This window comes from Eleutherodactylus coqui, chromosome 10, assembly GCF_035609145.1.
Source record: "Eleutherodactylus coqui strain aEleCoq1 chromosome 10, aEleCoq1.hap1, whole genome shotgun sequence".
Classification (NCBI taxonomy): domain Eukaryota; kingdom Metazoa; phylum Chordata; class Amphibia; order Anura; family Eleutherodactylidae; genus Eleutherodactylus; species Eleutherodactylus coqui.
Window position 1 is genome coordinate 142,010,944 of NC_089846.1, and position 22,926 is coordinate 142,033,869.

The 22,926-nt window shown below is 50.0% G+C and overlaps 1 protein-coding gene across 1 annotated transcript; it reads left to right on the plus strand.

Moving 5' to 3' along the window:
• The first annotated feature begins 13,347 nt into the window (after positions 1–13,347).
• Positions 13,348–20,779, plus strand: SELENOW (selenoprotein W). The gene is made up of 6 exons (XM_066581991.1): positions 13,348–13,492; positions 15,130–15,154; positions 16,092–16,145; positions 16,232–16,306; positions 16,628–16,746; positions 20,599–20,779. Exons 1-5 carry the CDS (start codon positions 13,452–13,454, stop codon positions 16,700–16,702), a joined length of 270 nt encoding a protein of 89 aa, XP_066438088.1. The 5' UTR covers positions 13,348–13,451; the 3' UTR covers positions 16,703–16,746; positions 20,599–20,779.
• Positions 20,780–22,926: the final 2,147 nt, after the last annotated feature.

Sequence of the window (22,926 nt, forward strand, 5' to 3'; positions counted from 1 at the left end):
TGTGCATTCAGAATAAAGTAAACAGATGGAAATATATATCTTATCAAAAATTTGTACAGTATGTTTGGACATATTTGAGGTATTACGGTTGAAAATGTGAAAAAATGACAATTTTTTCAAAATTTTTCCAATATTGGTACTTTTAATAAATATACACAAATTATATCGGTCTCTTTTTACAACCTAAATGAAGTACAACATGTGGCGAAAAAACAATGTCAGAATCACTTGGATATGTAAAGCCTTTATGGAGTTATGCTACGTTGAACGACGCATGTCAGATTTCCAAAATTTGGCTCCGTCACTAAGGCGCAAACAGGCTTCGTCACTAAGGGGTTAATCACTTTGTTGGGTTTTTTGGGAAGCAAAATGCAAATTTTTAGCATGTTGCCTCAGGTTTTTAGCATTTTTTTACGCTTTTTGCTGTGCAGGATAAAAAGCGTGTTTGATTTATTGTACGGCTCTTTACGGACACGACGATACCAAATATGCGCTTCTTTGTTTTTTTTTTTATTTTGTTTATGCGAATATGAGAAAGCATAAAAAAGGGCTTTTTTTAACATTTTTAATTTTTGTACATTATTTTGATTTTTTTTTACACCATCTGTGTCCCTCTGAGGGACAACCACCATGCCACCGATGATCGCTACGATAAGGCATATACAGCGATCACAGGCTCTGACAATACAAGACGCCGATATGTGGCGTCCTGTTGCCATAGTAACCAGCCGGGCTCTCTGCGATAACATTGCGAGAGCCTGCTCAAGTCACAGAGGGAGCGTGCTCCCTCTGTGAACCCTTTCTCTGCCATGATCTACTTAGATCGGGACAGATAAGGGGTTAACAGCGGGGGGCGCATCTCTGATGCACCCCCGCTGTTGCAGTGGGAGGCCGGCTATCAGTGACAGCCGACTCCTGCTGCCGGATAGCGCGAGATCTGTCATGATCTCATGCTATCCCTATGATGTAAGGGTACATCATTTTGCGGGAAGTACCCTGCTCCCATGACGTACCCTTACGTCATGGGCTCCCATGACGTACCCTTACGTCATGGGGAGGAAAGGGGTTAAAGCAGAGGCGTAACTTGAAGCTCCCGGGCCCCAATGCAAAACCTGGAACGGGGCCCCCAACTATAATGCTTTATTCATAGTACTGGGCTCCATATATGGAGAAGAGAGGCCTTATGGGCCCCCCAAGGCTCCTGGGGCCGGGTGCAACCGCATCCCCTGCATCCCCTATAGTTACGCCCCTGGGTTAAAGCAATACCTAATATGTGTTCTTTTTGTTTGACACAATAAAGCTTTTTTTGTATTTCTTCCTTCTAAATATTTTTGCAAGCTGTTTAAACTTTTTATTTGAGTCCCACTTGGCAATTTGAAATTCTGCAAAGTTCTTTATATAATATACTGCAGTATTTCTGCATTACGGTGTATTATGCCTGTCAGTATAATGCAAACAGGTATCCTCCAAGGTCCTGCTTCTGGCAGGAGTTAATAGGTATATGAAGATGGCAGACCTGGGGACCATCATTAGTCCTCTAGCTGCCATGACAACTCATTAAGCATCTAATTCACTACAGTTGTAAGGGAAGGGCGACGGGTCTATGTACCATTATTGTACAGGAGCTCTGGACTGGCGTCATACACCCACAAACTCTTGCTTTACCTGGTTCTGCTTGTCTAGTTTATGAACTAGGTGACGAGTTGAACACATTTAGGTCACATTTATGCAAGAATTCAGACCATTCTTCAGGGTAACAAAGCCCCACTATACTGTATGTAAGAGAACCACATCCTCCTGGGCTCCAGGAAAACCAAGAAGACGTGAAAGAGAACCTTGTAACAACTCAGTACGCTCGAGCAGGTCCTATGCATGCAGGATTAATCCAGAACTAATATGACAAATTACGTCTCGCTCTGACAGATGATCATTTGTACAGGAGGCTCCCCTGTGGAATGACGCAGACGGTTGTGGCTGAACAATTAAGTCTCCGGGATGATTTAGTGAATCCGGCACTGAGCAGGCGGTTGGACCTGATGACCCCGGAGGTCCCTTCCAACTCCACCATTATATGAACTCTCATTTTTCACAACAGAAGCACGCAACGTTTGAGCTAACCTTATCCTGAGCCTGGGACCTCGGGATATGGGACCTCGGGATATGGGACCTCGAGATATGGGACCTCGAGATATGGGACCTCGGGATATGGGACCTCGGGATATGGGACCTCGGGATATGGGACCTCGGGATATGGGACCTCGGGATATGCCACAAACATTCTGTGCTCTGTATAGTAATGTCGTGTTTAAGATCAGAAAAATGGTACATTGGACTCCTAGATGTCTCCTTAGCATACAGAGCTGAGGACATTCTCATGGTTACTGCCAAGGAGTGAAAAGGGAGATAAGACCTGAGGTTGGTTTGCTACTGGGTGGCAAAAACCTGGAATTAGACCAACAGATTTTTGCATTGACTTATTCAATGCACTAGACCAGTGTTCCCCAACTCCCGTCCTTACGCCCCCCCAGCAGGTCATGTTGTCAGGATGTCCTCAGTATTGCACAGGTGATGTAATTATTGTCGGTCCTCAGACATTGCCACAGGTGTTCTTGCTATAGGATATCCTGAAAACATGACCTGTTGGAGTGCCTTGTGGACTGGAGTTGGGAAACACTGCACTAGATGAACAAGAATGTTGGCACCAACCTCTGCAGACCTTCTTACTTACCTTCGACAACTAAGGGTCCTTTTACATAGGACGATTGCCGGGCACAGAAGCTGTGGTTGTATACAGGAGCGATCATCGTTCAGTGAATGAAGTCGGAGCGGTACAGAGATCTCTTGCAGCCGCCTGCCTCCAATCACAATAAAGAGGCAGTCGTTCATAGATGAGCGACTGCCTGTTTACACAAGCCGATCATTGTGGACTTTTATGGCCGCACGATCCAAGCGATGAACAATAATTTGTTTGCTTAAGGCCCCCTGCACATGGGCAGAAATTCTGCAGTGGGATTTCCCGCAGAATTTCCGCCCATGGAAGCTGCCATATGATTGCGTTAGAAAACGCAATCCTAGGCAGACGGCCGCGATTTGTCCGCGTGAAATCACGCGCGGTAAACAAATGGCGGCATGTTCTATGTCTGGCAGCCAGTACATCACAGAGCTGGAGCCGCGGGAGGGGTGAGTATCGCGCTGGTCCCTGCAGGGGCAAGGGGTCGGGTCCCGCTGCGAGAATCCTCCAGCCCGGCCGTCTGCAGGCAGCCTATCCCTCAGATTGTGCAGATATTTACACTGAACAATTGGTTTAGATCCCCATGATATGAACAATAATTGTTCTGTATAAAAGGGTCCTAAGGATGTTAGTATAAAGCCCTTCACTACCCTAGACCCCGGGGATAATAGATAATAAAACGTCCTTGAGTAACCTTCAGAAAGCCACCCCCTCCAATCACACACCATTTTGTACCCCCCTATTCTTTGGTGGTATGCATGCTACCCTTGAGTGGTAGGACCAAGCAGATACCTGCAGCTAGGAGTTATGGGGATAGTAGGACCGATGGGGTGGGGGGAGCAGCACATTTTTTACTGTAACCTGAAATAACCCTTTAAGCTTCTCAGGCTATAGGCATAAGATAAAAAGCTTCATGATCACCAACTTATCTCCCACAACATAAGCTGAGAGACATTTACATTTGCAAGCCGGATTTCATATTTCATGGTTGCTTTAGAAAACAACTCGTCTCCTTTCAGGTCACGGTCTAAGCAGATTTCCTGAGCTCGGGGTTCTCTGGAGCTTTTATCAGCGTATAACCACAAACTCATGAGTTCTGATTTAAAAGTTGCGTGACATCTGCAATCAGCGCACCGATAACTGGCATGAAGTTGCGTGACATCTGCGATCAGCGCACCGATAACTGGCATGAAGTTGCGTGACATCTGCAATCAGCGCACCGATAACTGGCGTGATCATATGCTTCTTTAAGGTCTTACAGAACCTCCAATGTCAGCGGGTTCATGTCGATGCATCTGTCTTGGCTATACAAAACTGGTTGTATATGTAAACTATGTGCATGTATGGTCTCACCTGACTCCACACTGACATAGTAGAGGACTCACTACACATCCTGCTCATGTCAAAAGGATGCCTCGAGCACCATGTGGATAGAGCCCAGAAAGGATGTCATGGGTGGTGGCATAGCGACACAGAATTCGGGGTACGATGGAGCAGATGGAGTAACCAATATGTACAGTATTTATTGAAACACACAATGAAACAGGAATAAACATGCCCTTGCAATGTCCCTTTAAGGCATGCTCCATTATTAAGACGACCTCTGCCTCTCTGCCTTGCTTCCAATTAACTCAGTCCATAAACTAAGGGTTGAGCACCAGAAACTTGCCAAATGTTCAGTGTTCTTAGTACAAGAAACTAAGTGATGTGATAGCTAGGCCGCTATATCTAATATTTGTGGAGTTGTACCATTGGATTGGCAAATGTGGTTCCAATTTACAAAAAAGGGGTCCAAAAGTGAGCCTGGTAACTACAGGCCAGTAAGTCTCACTTCGGTGACTGGAAAAATATTCGAGGGGTTTCTGGGAATAAAATGAACCCCTCACAAAATATCTTATACCTAATGCAGGAAGAAGTGCGGAACTGATTAAAGAAGATTAAAATCGATAAATCGCCAGGCCCAGATGGAATACACCCACGATACTAAAGGAACTAAGTGATGTAATAGCTAGGCCTCTATATCTAATATTTGTGGATACTATCAAGACCGGTGTAGTACCATTGGATTGGCGCATTGCCAATGTGGTTCCAATTTACAAAAAGGGGTCCAAAAGTGAGCCTGGTAACTACAGGCCGGTAAGTCTCACTTCGGTGACTGGAAAAATATTCGAGGGGTTTCTGGGAGACGCCATCCTAGAATACCTCAAGGAGAACAACGGAATAACTCCTCACCAGCACGGGTTCATGAAGGGTCGCTCATGTCAGACCAATCTGATCAGCTCCTACGATGAAGTAAGCTGTAGGCTGGACCTGGGAGAGTCTATTGATCTCGTATATCTGGACTTCTCTAAAGCCTTTGACACCGTGCCGCATAATAGGCTGATATATAAAATGAGAAGCTCGGATTGGTTGAAAACGTGTGTATCTGGGTAAAGAACTGGCTCAGAGATAGAAAGCAGAGGGTGGTAATAAATAGTTTATACTCTGATTGGGCCACCGTCACTAGTGGGGGCCACAGGGTTCAGTATTAGGCCCCATTCTGTTCAATATAGTTATCAATGACCTGATAGAGGGGCTGCACAGCAAAATATCAATATTTGCAGATGACACAAAATTATACAATATAACCAATACAACGGAGGACAATGTGCGGCTACAAACGGAACGAGATAAGCCGGGGGCTTGGGGGGGGGGGGGGGAATGGGAAATGAAGTTCAATGTGGATAAATGTAAGGTTCTGCACATGGGCAGGAGAAACGGATGTCACCAATGTACACTAAATGGGGTACTGCTAGGGAAAAGCCTTGGGGGTCTTAGTGGATAGTAGACTAAACTGGAGTAACCAATGCCAGTCAGCTACTGCAAAAGCTAATAAAGTCTTGGAGGTGCAGTAAAAGAGGTATAGGGGTGAGGGACGAGAACATTATCCTCCCACTATATAAGGCACTTGTCAGGCCCCACATGGAATACTGTGTACAGTTCTGGTCACCGGTGCTCAGGAAAGATGTTACAGTGCTGGAGGGGTTCAAAGAAGGGCAACTAAACTAATACATGGAATGAGGGGACTGGAATACCCAGAGAGGCACCAAAACTGGGATTATTCACCCCGGAAAAAAGACGGCTAAGGGGCGACCAAATAACTCTGTATAAATCCATGAGGGGACAATACAAGGATCTCTGCCAGGATCTGTTTATACCCAGGACTGCGGCGGTAACAAGAGGGCATCCGCTACGTCTAGAAGAAAGCAGGTTTCATCACCAACACAGAAGGGGGTTCTTTACTGTAAGAGCAGTGAGACTGTGGAACTCTCTGCCTGAGGACGTGGTGATGGCAGGATCCATAGAGGTATTTAAAAGGGGACTTGATGTCTTTCTAGAGGGGAAGGATATTACAGGATATAAATCTTAGGTTATGTGTCAATCCGGGTATACAGGCAGGAAGGAACTACTAGGGGTTGGTCCAGGGAACAGTCTGATTGCCATTAGGGAGTCGGGAAGGAATTTTCCCCCAAAAGGGCTAATTGGCTCCTGCGTCTTGGGGTTTTTTGCCTTCCTCTGGATCAACAACATAGGAGGATTAATAGGCTGAACTAGATGGACATTGTCTTCATTCGGCCTTACATACTATGTTACTATCTCCTACAGCTGATGAACTGTCCTTTACCATTTCTTTGGTGTGCACACCTAGCAGTTTTACTGAGGCCAACCTCACTTACAAGACATTGCCAACAAACACTCAGCTTCTTTTTCAGTCCTTTGTACAGTCCAAGTCTGGTCTCCTGATCTCCTGGATGAAGCAATCTCACTCCAGTGTCCTCTCTGCCAGCAGCCTCTTGTCCTCCATTCTTGCATCTCCTTTACCCTCAGTCATGCAACAGCTCCTCTCATGTCTCTTAGCGCCCCTGGTCCACAGCAAAAAAAATGTCCTTTATACTGCTGTATCCATTCAGAAAGTGTCCCTTTCAGCATGCTCAATTCTACTGCACCAAAACTGGGCACACATGGTAATTTTGGTGCAATTTTTGGTGCACCTGCCCAGTCCATCTACCTAGCAACTTAATCCTTTAGGGTACATCCCTCACAAAAAAGATGATCAATTATCCACGGGTAACAACTGCTTGAATTTAAAGGGCTTCAAATGATCCAATAATAATGTCACCGACACCAGGGACATGTGACCTCTGCAGCAAATCACCGTCTCACTTCAAGTGATTAGCTGCAGCAGTTATATGTCCCTGGTGGTGGGGGTTCAGACAAGGTGAGTAGTGGCTTCTTTTATTTTCTTTTACAGCCTGATGAGCAGCTCTGCAAAACTTGTCTGTCTCCCGAATCACCCCTTTAAACCCCTGTGATTGTCTTGCTTTTAAAGGGGAAGCAGTTGAGAAACCTCGTCCTTCAAGCCACTTGCCAAGCTTCCACATTTATGAGGACATCTAGTTCAGCTGACAGATCTCTGCCTTCATCTTAATGTAACTGGATACCGCTACATTGTAACTCCCAAGTTTGACAGGCTGAAGGAGTAAGAGGTGTTGGTACCCAAACCCCGCAGTCTCTCTGTTCGCCGCTCGGAAAGTCTCTGGTCAATTCGGATACACAGCTGAATGAAATCTTCAGGTGATCAGGGGTCAGGAACTAATATTGTGTAGGACTTCCTCTGGCCCCCCGAAGTTCAGTAACTCAGTATGACATATTCCCCAAATCAACCAAAGACATCTGGAGGGATATTGAGCTATGCGGTCTGGATAGCCCAGCAGCTCAGTGACTTGTAGGTGCAGGATCTTGGGTGCGCCACATAACATAATGTCCGGTGAACATGCAGCCACATCATTCATAGGAACGCTCCAGAATGCTCCTTGATCCAATTCTGTACAACTGGGGCCTGTTGGGAAAGCTAGCAGGCCACTTCACGGCTCCTGGTTATACCGCTAGTCCCTATACTAACCAGGAGTCCAGCAGAACCGGACACCGTTCACACAGAACGCTGCAACTGGACAGGACACAGAACGCAGGTCACACAGCAAGCTAACACAAAACTGACAGAATATAAACGAACAAACGGACATGAACCAGCAAGACACAGATCACACAGCAAGCTTGCATAAGGAACAGGACAGAACAGAGCACAGATCACACAGCAAGCTGCAACAGACAAGGATTCATGACTGCTCACCCTGAACACCAGACAGAGACTGACCAGGAGCTGGGTTTATATGGGAGCACAAACTCAGGAGATTGGCTAGCAGGAAGTACCACACCCAGCCAGCTCAATCAATTAACCCTGTGAGGTCTGTGCTGCTAGGAAGCTTAGAACTACAGATCCCAGCAGCACACAAAACAATCGCACTCGTCTGTGTGAATACACCCATAATAGTTGTGCTGCTGTAGCAGGGGCTGTAAGTGTGCAACTACGATTTTAGGTCAGGAACGCTATCTTTTCTTCTTAAGGAGAGCACCTAGGTGAGTAAGGAGACATAAGACTATTCATGCTCTTCTGGGTAATATGCAAATAAGGGAGATGGAACAATACCTCTATAGCACCACCTATTGGAAGGCAGCATGCTTGCAAGTCAATATTAGACTCTTTATACAAGCCTTGTAGCAATGACTGGGAATTGGACACACTTGCTGCACGCTCAGCAAGCCCCCGTGTTCCACACCTTAAGAACATTTATTTTCTCCAAGACACAGAAGTCAATCTTTAGAAACAAACTCAGTTTACACGCATCTTCACAGAACTGCATGTCCATTACCAGATGTGTATATAGGTTTATAGAGGGCACCTAACTGGAAATAGACATCTTATGGCTGAGTACAATGATTGCCATTTCGAACACATTGAAATAGGATTACCGAGATGTGAGACCCCTTTCCTGCTCATCGTGTGCCCGCCCAGCAGGGAGGATCACAATGGCTTCTCCTATTGTCTAAACTCTTCAGATTCCGTTAGTTACTGCAGGTTCTGCGAGTTTTTCCTATAGATGTCAATCATGTCAGCGTCTCAGCGAATCCCCAATCTGTTATTTAGCGCCGATGCTTTAGTTACAAACATGAGATACAATGTTGGTAAAAAGTCACTGAGTGACACAAAGTTGCATGAAGGTGTTGATGGTGGTAGGTAGTACATTCTACGTTGGGTCTTCGGGAAACATGTTTTGCTAGAGGATAAAGTGACTTTTAAGGTGTTACCTCTTGTCATTTTGCAGGTTACCCCTTCTCACACTTTACGTACATCAGGATCTAAAATAGCTTGAGCACCTTAAAGGGAATGTGTAGTGACTAAAGGACCTTCCTACAAATCTAGTTTGTGTTCAACATATTTTTTTAGGAATTTTTAGTGATTTATTTATTTTAGATGTCACAAGTGTGACAGTGCAGTAGCAAGAGTGGCCTGTAGGGGGCCTCTGAGCAGTCACTGCAAGGGTGGGGCTATACAGTTTAAATTTCCCCTACCTCACAAGCTCAGGGTCCTTGAAGCCTGTGGAGCTTAGGTCCATGGAGGCCTGTGGGGCCTGAGGTCTATGTAGACCTGGTGCTGGTCTGTGAGGGACCCGGAAGCACAGAGCGGACAGGGGGTAGTCGGCCCCTCGCTCATCGCCTGTCGGGGCGAAGTCACCTTCCTGGAAGGCCCGCTGGAAGTAGCAGTGTGCGTTGCTGTGAGCACTGTGGTGGACAACAGTGTGCGGTTGCATCTTGCATGTTATATGCTGGACTGTTTGTAAACTGAATACCTATGCTGAAATAAACGCTGGAGGAACCGGCATTTGGACTTTACCCTGTTTCTGGACATCGTTGGGGTGCTGCCACCCCGGGCAGCACCCCAACGATGCAGCAGATCCCGGGCAAGTAACGCCAACTTGCCACACAAGCTATATTAAAATAATACCAACATCTTACAGTTCTTGCACTGACTTGCCTAATAATAATGTGACACCGTGTTCTGCAGAGACAACTTTTCAGCAGTCATCTCATACTATCACAGGAAGGAATACAATGAAAGGTAACGCCTACTTAAAGAGAGCACTGGATCCACCAGGCACAATCTGTGATGGTCACAACTCACCTCCTCCCCCTTCCTGCACAGGTTACAGATCATGTCAACAATACTCCACCATAGAAGTTAACGAGTCCCCTCCTGTCCATTGTGCCTACACCCTGTAAGGCTGCTGTAAAGCGTATATCTAAATGCTGTTAACTGCAGCTCAGACAAGATGGCCGCCCCCAGAGTCATGTATAATAAATGGAAGTAAACACGACAATCAGAAAATGACAACTGATAGTGACACGGTCTCCATTTTTCTATCTGGTTTTAATTATTAAAAAGGTGATACATTCCTTCTAAAGTAATATTATGGTCAAAGTGATCGGGCAGCCACGGTAGTGTGACAATGTTGGGGGGCTCCTGTGACCCCCTTGTGTGTGCGGCCGAGCATTATCCATGATAGCCATGAGAGGAACACATGTGGCTGCAGGACGTCCTGAACATATCGCTGTCATTGTCCCTCATACTACTACTAGGGGGGACCGACTGTTGTGTGCGATGGCCCCCAGACGTGCCACTCTACAGCAAAGGCAGGATTGAGGCGTCACCCCGAGGTCTGCAAACATGAACATGGCCGTCCTCAGCGCCCAAACTAAACCTGGACTCATCGCTGAAGACACCCGGTTCCACTCCATAGCAGTAAAAGACAGTACATGTAATGGGCACCGTGACACCAGATGTCCTTTAGTCAAGCACCAGGAAATGGTTTTGACAGACACAGGGGCCCGAAACAAGAGGGCCACCTGTCTCTGGTTGGCGAACAGCAAAACAGTTGGAGCTGCTTGTGCGACACTCCTCTCTACTGGTGGTCTGTCGGGGGGTCCTGAGCCCGGTCACCTTGTGTGCCCCCATCCACTGGTCCCAACGCCCCCTAACAGTCTGGTCAGACGCTCCTCTCTACTGGTGGTATGTAGGGCGTCCTGAGCCCGGTCACCTTGTGTGCCCCCATCCACTGGTCCCAACACCCCCTAACAGTCTGGTCAGACGCTCCTCTCTACTGGTGGTCTGTCGGGGGGTCCTGAGCCCAGTGACCTTGTATGCCCCCATCCACTGGTCCCAACACCCCCTAACAGTCTGGTCAGACGCTCCTCTCTACTGGTGGTCTATAGGGGGGTCCTGAGCCCAGTCACCTTGTGTGCCCCCATCCACTGGTCCCAACACCCCCTAACAGTCTGGTCAGATGCTTCTCTCTACTGGTGGTCTGTCGGGGGGTCCTGAGCCCGGTCACCTTGTGTGCCCCATTCACTGGTCCCAACACCCCAAACAGTCTGGGCAGACGCTCCTCTCTACTGGTGGTCTGTAGGGGGCGTCCTGAGCCCGGTCACCTTGTGTGCCCCATTCACTGGTCCCAACACCCCAAACAGTCTGGGCAGACGCTCCTCTCTACTGGTGGTCTGTAGGGGGTGTCCTGAGCCCGGTCACCTTGTGTGCCCCATCCTCTGGTCCCAACACCCCCTAACAGTCTGGTCAGACGCTCCTCTCTACTGGTGGTCTGTAGGGGGCGTCCTGAGCCCAGTCACCTTGTGTGCCCCATTCACTGGTCCCAACACCCCAAACAGTCTGGGCAGACGCTCCTCTCTACTGGTGGTCTGTAGGGGGCGTCCTGAGCCCGGTCACCTTGTGTGCCCCATCCTCTGGTCCCAACACCCCCTAACAGTCTGGTCAGAGGCTCCTCTCTACTGGTGGTCTATAGGGGGGTCCTGAGCCCGGTCACCTTGTGTGCCCCATTCACTGGTCCCAACACCCCAAACAGTCTGGTCAGACGCTCCTCTCTACTGGTGGTCTGTAGGGGGCGTCCTGAGCCCGATCACCTTGTGTGCCCCATCCTCTGGTCCCAACACCCCCTAACAGTCTGGTCAGACGCTCCTCTCTACTGGTGGTCTCTTGGGGGTCCTGAGCCCGGTCACCTTGTGTGCCCCATCCACTGGTCCCAACACCCCCTAACAGTTTGGTCAGACGCTCCTCTCTACTGGTGGTCTGTAGGGGCCGTCCTGAGCCCGGTCACCTTGTGTGCCCCATCCTCTGGTCCCAACACCCCCTAACAGTCTGGTCAGACGCTCCTCTCTATTGGTGGTCTGTAGGGGGCGTCCTGAGCTCGGTCACCTTGTGTGCCCCCATCCACTGGTCCCAACACCTCCTAACAGTCTGGTCAGACGCTCCTCTCTATTGGTGGTCTGTAGGGGGCGTCCTGAGCTCGGTCACCTTGTGTGCCCCCATCCTCTGGTCCCAACACCCCCTAACAGTCTGGTCAGACGCTCCTCTCTATTGGTGGTCTGTAGGGGGCGTCCTGAGCTCGGTCACCTTGTGTGCCCCCATCCACTGGTCCCAACATCTCCTAACAGTCTGGTCAGAACGGCCGCTGGGGGACAATTCATCGATACGACCATCCAGCTTCTCACATCCCAATACGGCGCCCCTCTCAGACTCTTCTAGGGCCCCCGGTGACAGGGCCGTTAGTTTGGGGCCCCCGGTGACAGGGCCGTTAGTTTGGGGTCCCCGGTGACAGGGCCGTTAGTTTGGGGCCCCCGTTGACAGGGCTGTTAGTTTGGGGCCCCCGGTGACAGGGCCGTTAGTTTGGGGCCCCCGGTGACAGGGCCGTTAGTTTGGGGTCCCCGGTGACAGGGCCGTTAGTTTGGGGCCCCCGTTGACAGGGCTGTTAGTTTGGGGCCCCCGGTGACAGGGCCGTTAGTTTGGGGCCCCCGGTGACAGGGCCGTTAGTTTGGGGCCCCCGGTGACAGGGCCGTTAGTTTGGGGCCCCCGGTGACAGGGCCGTTAGTTTGGGGCCCCCGGTGACAGGGCCGTTAGTTTGGGGCCCCCGGGGACAGGGCCGTTAGTTTGGGGCCCCCGGTGACAGGGCCGTTAGTTTGGGGCCCCCGGTGACATGGCCGTTAGTTTGGGGCCCCCGGTGACAGGGCCGTTAGTTTGGGGCCCCCGGTGACAGGGCCGTTAGTTTGTATATCCGCCTTAGATGTAACGACACGGCTTCTTCTAAGGGATTATTTAGACAGTAAATTAGAAAGTAGAACTTTTACAAAATAAACAAGCCTTCCGATGGCGGCCGGCAGAGGAGAACGTGTGATGTGTCTGGGGTGCGTTACCACGGGCGAATCATGACGAACACTGTGTGACCTTATGGCGGCGGCGGCCAGATAACAAGAAAAAGCGTCGCTGCTGCTACAAAATAACGGAAACACAGCTGCGGTATCACCGCCGGTCTGTAGTGCTGACACCGAGATGAGGAGGCGGAGCCATGGCTGTAACACATACTGCACACTGCGGCCGGCCCCCTCACCCAGCTCGCTGAGGCCTACAGACACAACAAGAGCGGCCTCCCGCCTCACAACACCTGCCTTCTTCTGGAAGATTCCATTCTCCTTCCTGGGGTGAACGTGGAACAGACCATTCATCAGAGCGGTGTATTTCTTATTAAATAGCGTTCTAATAAATCACGTGGCATTGTGATATATCATGTAGCGCTACAACATCACGCAGCTTCGTCGTGTTTACTGTATTTTGTTCTCTGAGGTGTTAACGCGGGGTGTGGAATGGTACGGTCCTAGTTCTCCCCGTTCTGCAGTATGGTACAGTCCTGATGATGACTCAGCGGGGTGAGCGGAGCTAGCCGTTATTAGGAGCCTGCAGCCGTTCGGTGCGCACTGACTGACAGGTGCGAGAGACGCCATGCCTGGAGCCGGGAGAGCCGAGGTCCTCGTCGTGTACTGGTGAGGGCGGTGTGGGGTCTGTCCTCCAGGGGGCGGTGTGGGGTCCAGCTTCTCTCCTGCTACTTTTGTTGTCTTTTCTCCCTTAGCTGAAGCTTCATTGCCCCCCTTCTCCCCCCCCCCCCTTCCTTATACTAATTTCTTTAGTCCCTGCAGAGGACTTTAAGATGCGACTGTGCACAGATATATATATATACTGCATTATGTGCCCGCGGCCGTTGTGGAGTATCGCCAGTGATGTTCCGCCGATGGGGGGCGCTGTTGCTTCTCTGCGGTGATCTGACCGAGGCTCCCCGTGGAGGATTGTGACATGCCGCCACTTACATCCCGTGAGCAGAGATCGCTATGACTCCTCCCACCACGGCTGCGCTTTCTGTAGCAATGCTATGGGAAGTATCCACTGTGTTGCCAGATCATCGCCGTGGGTAACGCATTGAACTGTCGCCCGCGGCAGGAGGCCTGAGATGACCACCTTTTGCCATAAGTTGATACCTTAAAGGGGTTGTCCCGTGGCAGCAAGTGGGTCTATACACTTCTGTATGGCCATAATAATGCACTTTGTAATGTACATCGTGCATTAATTATGAGCCATACAGAAGTGTATAGACCCACTTGCTGCTGTGAGACAACCCCTTTAAACCCTTCCTGGCCCCGGTCATCTCTGCCCCATAAGGTGTTCAGCCCCCCAGTCGTCTCTGCCCCGTCTGATGTCCATGACTGACGCTGTGTGCAGCCCCCCATCTACCTGCCTCCTCACTGCCGGTGGGCTGCACACAACACTCTGTAGGCTACAGTTTATAAAGGCCTCTCCTTAAAGGGGCGTCTCCATCCCAGCCGGACATGGCTATGGTGGGCCGGCTTGTGTTCCTAACAGTTGCCAGAAACGTCTGTCCGGCTAACTTCTAAGGGCTCGTGTCCACGGCCGCGTATTACGCATGCATTGTACGATGCGCTGTGAGTCAATGGCCTTCCATTGATACATGCGCACACGGGAAATAGACCGCAGCACGCTCCTTCTCTGCGTATTGCGCAGCCTCGCCCTATACATCTGTATGACCTGCTGTCCGTACACCATAAAGGCACAACTGCCAGGACCCCCCCCCCCACGTGGCACAGACATTGTATCGCACAGCCTAGGGCTGTTACATTGTATAAGCTTGTGTCTACTATGTTTCTCCGCTTCGCAGCCCCCAAGGCGGGGGTCACACGGGGCGGATTTGTTGTGGTTTTGCTGCAGATCTGCTTCTCCGTGAAAACCGCTTCAAATGTTGTTTTTGTGTTGCATATTTTCCGTGTGGAAAATCCACCGTGCTTTTTACTTTTGCCGCGGATTTTGCTGCGTCCATAAAGGTCTATGGACCAAAGAGGGCTGCGGAAAAGTCAAAAGAATTGACATGCTGCATCTTGAAAAACCGCGTCGCAGCTGCATTTCTGCACTGCAGCAGTGTGGAAAAAAATCCATCAAGTGCGAACAGCTCGTTGCCCAAACGCAGCAGTTTTGCTGCAGTGTGGATATGCAACGGCAAACCGCGGCAGAACCGCAGCAAACGCGCCCCGTGTGAGCCCGCCGGCTAATCTGAATCCTGTTTATAAATGATTGGAGAAGCTGCTGGTCTAACTGTGTCTTTCTCTCCTTTCAGCGGCGCCTGAGGGTACCGCCCCAAGGTAAGACGTCTCACATGCTTACAGAATGAGGAATGGCTCGTCTTAGATCTTCTGGATCTTCACGCCTTTCGTTCCGTCTGTCTTTCTTTCCCAGCGCAGTTATAAAAGTGTCATTGATGGCGGCTGCACGGCAATTACTCCGTAGGGCTTCTCTTCTGTCTCCTAGATGTTACGCTGGGGGTTTCAGAGGCTGAGACAAACCTTCTTAGTACTTTATCATCTTCCTACTATTCTGGCCGCTGTTTACTGCCCGTAGCAGAGCCTTAGGTGACTAGAGCAGCCGATCTCATATTGGCCTCCAATGTCAGTAAAGCTCAATATTTACCCTCCGGTAAGGAAAGGGATCTCGTCTTACAGCCTGTTGTGGTGGTCGCTATCCCATCACTCTTGGGGTGCGTTCACACAGCTGACTTGCTGCAGATTTCATCCCTTCAATTAGAATTTTATTGGTAAAGTAAGATTTGCACCAAAATCTGATGTGTGAAGCCCCCCCCCCCCCCCCCCCAGGTCAGATCCCTTCTGTGTGTGAAGCCCCCCCCCCCCCCCCCCCCTCTCAGGTCAGATCCCTACTGATTATCCAAGTTCAGGTCATTGGGCTCGGTTGGGCTGGACACTTCCCATAATATGCTTGTGTGACTAATTCCTGTTATATGTGTGAGGATGTCAGGCACGTCTTAAAGAGGTTGTCCCACTTCTAGCTGTTTTGTTGCAGAGTGGTCCGGGTTGATACTACACGCTGATTCCCATTCACTTCTATAGAACTCTGCTTGCAGTACCAACCCAGCCCACTGCACAATGTGTGGAGCTGTCTGCTTCCTGCACCAAAATGGCTAGAAGTGGGCCAACCCATTTAATCTCTGGGGGCCGGAGAATCTCTTGTTGCATGCCGTATATTTGGCGCGTTCCTGTCGTAGATATAACGGATGTTTCTTTGTAGTTTCAGCAGTTGAAGAAGGAACTAGAGAAAAGGTTCCCCGGCTTGCTGAAAATTGTAAGTTCACGCTCCTGTTTTGTGGCTAACCATGCATGGCACAGACTGGCGGCTGCCAATGTTAATGTGTGTCTTGTCCACTTCAGGAGGGTGAAGCTACCACGACATCCACCGGGTGGTTTGAAGTGTCCGTTAATGGGAAGCTTGTGCACTCAAAGAAGGTAAGTGAACCTGATGATGACCCCAAGTGCTGCGTTAGAGGCGTCTCTTCCTGATCTGACCGTCTATACATGCTGCTCGTACTGCCATGTGGCACTGTCCTTGACATGGAGTGCATGCTTATCCCTCGCGCCATTCATGCAGGGACTGGCACCGCTGCACTCCGGATCCATGGGTGTCCCAGCGGTCGGACCCCCCTGATCAGAAGCGATCCCCGATCCTGTTGCTGACTTCGTCTTGATGCAATCCCGTTCTAAGCTTCATTTACACAACTGTAAAGTTCCTCTTTAAATGTGACATTAACCCTTAATTGTATCTGTTAGAATGGTGACGGCTATGTGGACAACAATGCCAAGCTACAGAAGATCGTGAGCGCCATCGAGTGCATCTTGAGTTAACGAGGAAAATGGGAACTTAACGGAGTTTACTGCGGATAGCAAAGGTGAGGGGGGGGGGGTGAACTTTGGATCCGTAAGGCTGCCTTCATATGGGTGAGATTTGCACATTGCAAGACTCACAAATATGAGCCCCATTGTCTTGAATGGGCTCGTATACATGAGCGATGCTTTTGTGCATTGCACAGAGATGCAGGAAACAAATGGCAGCATGTTCTATCTTGCTGCGCTCTTGTTCTCAATGGGGCTTGTGGCAGCATCGTACCACGTGCTTGGTGCGCACCATGCGAGAAAAGAGTGGGAGAAGCTCCACGAACCTCTGCTACGTCTAACGGTTGTAGTGGATGATTGCTGCGTCCCTGAAGCGAGGCTGTTTGCTATTAAAACACCTGGCATCTGCAGGGAGCTCACATGGGGGCGGGATTCATGGCTCCATATGGCGCTGGCCTGTGTTAAGTTGGCCTAAGGGACCTTTCACACGGGACAGAATACTCCAACAGCACTGCAGGATTCTGCTATTAAAGTCCAAATCAAAATCTGCATGTTGGCAGCCCGGGATTAATGCAAAATATTCTGTTGTGAGGGAAACTTCTGAAGCCTGCATGTGAGTCCCTCTGACAACACTTCCTGCCTTCGCTCTGGCCTTGGAAAACATTAGCTTGCAAAAAAAAGGTTGAGAGAAGACTTGGGCCCCCTGTCCACGGGCGAGGCGGAATATCGCTAGTGATTCTGCTGCGGGGGAGAACTCAAAGTATAGAAATTGGCGTGACCTCTTTTAATCGCGCCTTAATGCCGTCACGCCAATTTCTATACTTTGAATACTCTCTGGATCTCTTCGGGTCGGATCATTAATGGGACTCTTGCACATACCTCTTCAGCCTAATAGGGTATTGGGTTGTGCTGTCGGCACTTTTTTTCTTTTCGGGGGCGAGAGCTGTCGGCTCACCGCAGAGGGCTATCTGACAGATGGGCTCATCGTGGCAAGTCTCAGCCTGCTGCGATTTAGTCCTGTGAGCGGAGAATCACTGATTCTCCATCTGTGGACGGGGGGGGCTGCACTTTGCAAAGGCAAAGTTATGGAAAGCGTGCGTTACTTGCGGCCGGAGTATTGCTGCGCGTAACGCAATGCAAGATCCACCATGGACAGGAGCCCTCAATAGCTGTCAATATCTGAAGGGCTGTCGCAGTGCAGAGGGATCATTGTAGGGATTTTTTTATGTCCTGCTTTAATAAACAATATCCATAACCTCAGGATCAGAACACATTTTGAACTCAGAGTTCTTGATCACCTCAATGTTCCTTGAACATACGAGTCTTTAAATAGACTTAACTAATTAAAACCACCTGACTCTTAATCACCTCCAAGCTGTTGAATCCCTCTATTGCACATATAATTATTAAAGAGAAGGTGAGCTTCTCGATTTTATTTTTGTGCATGAACAGAGGGATCAGCCCTATTGTCATCTGCACAAGGAAAGACTAGAAGCAATGGGATGAAACTGAAAGGGAAGAGACAGATTAGATATTAGACAGTGAGGGAGGATCAATGAGGGGAACAGGTTCCCACAGGAGGTGGGGAGTTCTCCTTCAATGAAACGCAAACGGAGGGCTCAAATTTTAACCTGCATGATGCCAGAGGCAATAAACCCTTAGGGCTCATTTACACACAGACAATCTTTCAAGCAAAAGAGTGATCATTTTGCATAAAGTACTAATGGCCACTAATGCTCTTTAGTACTTTATCAGCTTCATTTGTGTGCAAATGAGCCTCCAGGAGCTGCTTGCAGAGCTCAGACCACCTGCTATTAGATACATTGTTTTCATATGGGCTGTCAGCATAGATGCCGTGTTCTGCACAGGCGCAGCTGATTACATTGCGTGTGGTCTGTTTCTCCTGCGGGCTGCACAGAGAATGTTACCTCCAGCTCCTATGGAGAGCATGGCATGCGATCTGAATGATAGCTTTTAAACTCAACTAAAATCCTCTTTCAGACTAAAATTACACAATGGTAGCCTTACCATGCAACTATTATTGCGCATATACCATCGTTTTAATGAATTTTGAGTGATAATTGCATGTAAATGGGCCTTAAAGTGGGTCCATTATAATTGACAGTATGGACGGGTGCGACAAACCTTTGCCAACTTTTCCCCATTTAAGGGAAAAAAACTCCTTCCTGTGTCCATATTAATAAGGACAAGTTTAAGGAGCCCAAACTGCCCTCCTGTAAGTGAAAGGTAGTCCCTGGTGCAGGCGGAGTCACGACTCCTATGGTGACGTCACATGACACTTTCTTGTCAGACTATCTTTGCGGGGTGCTCTGCCGCTGCCTTCCCAGTCATCTTTTAACGGGGTTTTAGATATATTTTCTTATCTCTAATACTCCAGTCCAAGATTCATGCAAGCCTACACAATCCCAGACCTTGTAGAGCTGCACCGTCCAGATGACCTCTTGGACAGTTTGAGCTTATTACCCATGGAGGGGATCCATCTAGTTGTGAAATCTGCTTAAAGTTGTTCCATAATGACTGTCGGATAGTCCCTAGACCTCTTTAGACCCCCCTTCATACCATCTAGTAGTTGGCCTAGATGCCCTCTCTTGTGGTACCATCTAGTAGTTGGCCTAGATGCCCTCTCTTGTGGTACCATCTAGTAGTTGGCCTAGATGCCCCCTCTTGTGGTACCACATCTAGTAGCTGGCCTAGATGGCCCCCTCTTGTGGTACCACATCTAGTAGCTGGCCTAGATGGCCCCCCCTCTTGTGGTACCACATCTAGTAGCTGGCCTAGATGGCCCCCCCTCTTGTGGTACCACATCTAGTAGCTGGCCTAGATGGCCCCCCCTCTTGTGGTACCACATCTAGTAGCTGGCCTAGATGGCCCCCCCTCTTGTGGTACCACATCTAGTAGCTGGCCTAGATGCCCCCCTCTTGTGGTACCACATCTAGTAGCTGGCCTAGATGCCCCCCCTCTTGTGGTACCACATCTAGTAGCTGGCCTAGATGCCCCCCCTCTTGTGGTACCACATCTAGTAGCTGGCCTAGATGCCCCCCCTCTTGTGGTACCACATCTAGTAGCTGGCCTAGATGCCCCCCCTCTTGTGGTACCACATCTAGTAGCTGGCCTAGATGCCCCCCCTCTTGTGGTACCACATCTAGTAGCTGGCCTAGATGCCCCCCCTCTTGTGGTACCACATCTAGTAGCTGGCCTAGATGCCCCCCCTCTTGTGGTACCACATCTAGTAGCTGGCCTAGATGCCCCCCCTCTTGTGGTACCACATCTAGTAGCTGGCCTAGATGCCCCCCTCTTGTGGTACCACATCTAGTAGCTGGCCTAGATGCCCCCCTCTTGTGGTACCACATCTAGTAGCTGGCCTAGATGCCCCCCCTCTTGTGGTACCACATCTAGTAGCTGGCCTAGATGCCCCCCCTCTTGTGGTACCACATCTAGTAGCTGGCCTAGATGCCCCCCCTCTTGTGGTACCACATCTAGTAGCTGGCCTAGATGCCCCCCCTCTTGTGGTACCACATCTAGTAGCTGGCCTAGATGCCCCCCCTCTTGTGGTACCACATCTAGTAGCTGGCCTAGATGCCCCCCCTCTTGTGGTACCACATCTAGTAGCTGGCCTAGATGCCCCCCCTCTTGTGGTACCACATCTAGTAGCTGGCCTAGATGCCCCCCCTCTTGTGGTACCACATCTAGTAGCTGGCCTAGATGCCCCCCTCTTGTGGTACGAGGCAGACCAGTTCTTCTGGCACAATTTCCACAACCTGGTGAACTTTAATAGTAAACCTGCTTGCTGCGTGCAGGATGTGAGTTTGTTGCTTCCAGCTCTTGCAGAAGGCTCAAGGTGTTTTGCACTGACTCCGGCCACTAGAAGCTGTTGTTTCTCTCTTCAGGTGTGATGGACTCGTTCCTTTCATCTTGGCTGAGCACTTAATGACGGGAAATGCTAAAGCGCCAGCAAGCGAGGCTACTCCCTGATGACTGTGCGGACGGGAAGATGAACCCGACGACCTCCATCCGGCTTCTGCTTCTATGCAATGTTTTTGTTTTTTATTAATTAAATCTTTTCCTGCAGCTTCTTTGGTTTTTGTGGCTGAACATGAAGTATCCGTATGGAGGTGCGTGCTGTGTGTGACGTCGTAGGTGTGGGCGCTGTGTGTGACGTCGTAGGTGTGGGCGCTGTGTGTGACGTCGGAGGTGTGGGCGCTGTGTGTGATGTCGTAGGTGGGGGCGCTGTGTGTGATGTCGTAGGTGGGGGCGCTGTGTGTGACGTCGGAGGTGGGCGCGCTGTGTGTGACGTCGGAGGTGGGCGCGCTGTGTGTGACGTCGGAGGTGGGCGCGCTGTGTGTGACGTCGGAGGTGGGCGCGCTGTGTGTGACGTTGTGGGTGGGCGCGCTGTGTGTGACGTTGTGGGTGGGCGCGCTGTGTGTGACGTTGTGGGTGGGCGCGCTGTGTGTGACGTTGTGGGTGGGCGCGCTGTGTGTGACGTTGTGGGTGGGCGCGCTGTGTGTGACGTTGTGTGGGTGGGCGCGCTGTGTGTGACGTTGTGTGGGTGGGCGCGCTGTGTGTGACGTTGTGTGGGTGGGCGCGCTGTGTGTGACGTTGTGTGGGTGGGCGCGCTGTGTGTGACGTTGTGTGGGTGGGCGCGCTGTGTGTGACGTTGTGTGGGTGGGCGCGCTGTGTGTGACGTTGTGTGGGTGGGCGCGCTGTGTGTGACGTTGTGTGGGTGGGCGCGCTGTGTGTGACGTTGTGTGGGTGGGCGCGCTGTGTGTGACGTTGTGTGGGTGGGCGCGCTGTGTGTGACGTTGTGTGGGTGGGCGCGCTGTGTGTGACGTTGTGTGGGTGGGCGCGCTGTGTGTGACGTTGTGTGGGTGGGCGCGCTGTGTGTGACGTTGTGTGGGTGGGCGCGCTGTGTGTGACGTTGTGTGGGTGGGCGCGCTGTGTGTGACGTTGTGTGGGTGGGCGCGCTGTGTGTGACGTTGTGTGGGTGGGCGCGCTGTGTGTGACGTTGTGTGGGTGGGCGCGCTGTGTGTGGCACGTCGTGGGGGTGGGCGCGCTGTGTGTGGCACGTCGTGGGGGTGGGCGCGCTGTGTGTGGCACGTCGTGGGGGTGGGCGCGCTGTGTGTGGCACGTCGTAGGTGTTCACTGAACTACTAACTGCAGAATAGACCTTGTTATACGGGGTGAGACACAAGTCGGGGCCACCCAGAGAATCTTCTGAATGAAAGACAAGTAGGAAACCCTTAACTGGGGTGGAGGGGGCCAGTTTGACACATTGGTGTCTGTCTGCTGTCTTGGATTCAGCCAAGGAAACTTCAATGGAAAAAGGGGGTCCAGGACTTAAAATATATATATATATATTCTACCCTTAAGATCTTCTCGCTGGCCCTGACCTTTCTGAATCGCCCTGTGCAGTTAGTATTGTTTGACATACCAAACGTTTCTAAAGCCTTTGTCCTTTTCTATAGGTGATTGGGCTTCAGTCACCAACTTCTATAATGTAGTATTTGACGATGATAAAGCTTCATGCCTGATACAAGTGTCTATGCTCATACTATGGGCTGGGGCATAGGTTCCACTAACACGGCTCTTATTGTATGCAAACATTTCTATAAAACTAAAGGCCCATTTACACGCAAAGATAATCATTCAAAAGATAGGTTTTGAGCGATTAGTGTTGCATAAACTGCTAATGGACACATTTCCATTAGCAGCTTATCACCTTCATTTGCATGTAAATGAGTCTCGAGCTGTATCCAGAGAACAGCAGGTGATCTTTGCATTCAGTTCCTTTGTTCTGCTGTGGGGCTACAAGCTGAAGACAATGTAGTCAGTGCTCCCTGTGGAGAATACAGCACCATGGACAACAAACCAAATACTGTTTGCTATCTTCTCTCTCGCTGAATGATGGATTTTATGCTCGCCTAAAAATCATCGTTCAGCTGAAGAGGGAAATGTGGGAGCGTTTACACATGATTATCGCTTACACTATGGCTTTTGAGTGATAATCGTTGCATGTAAATGGTCCTTTAGGATATTTGTATATGTGTGCATGTGAAGAGTGAATGACCTTTAGTCCACCACTCTGATGCACATGTGCTTGCAGGGACTTGTGGGGATTATCATGTGGCCACTGGGTGTGGTATCACAGCAAGTCTGTTCTGTGCCCAGGAATGTAGATCCAGCTAGATGGTTATGAGTTGTGACGGTGCAGCCGCCGG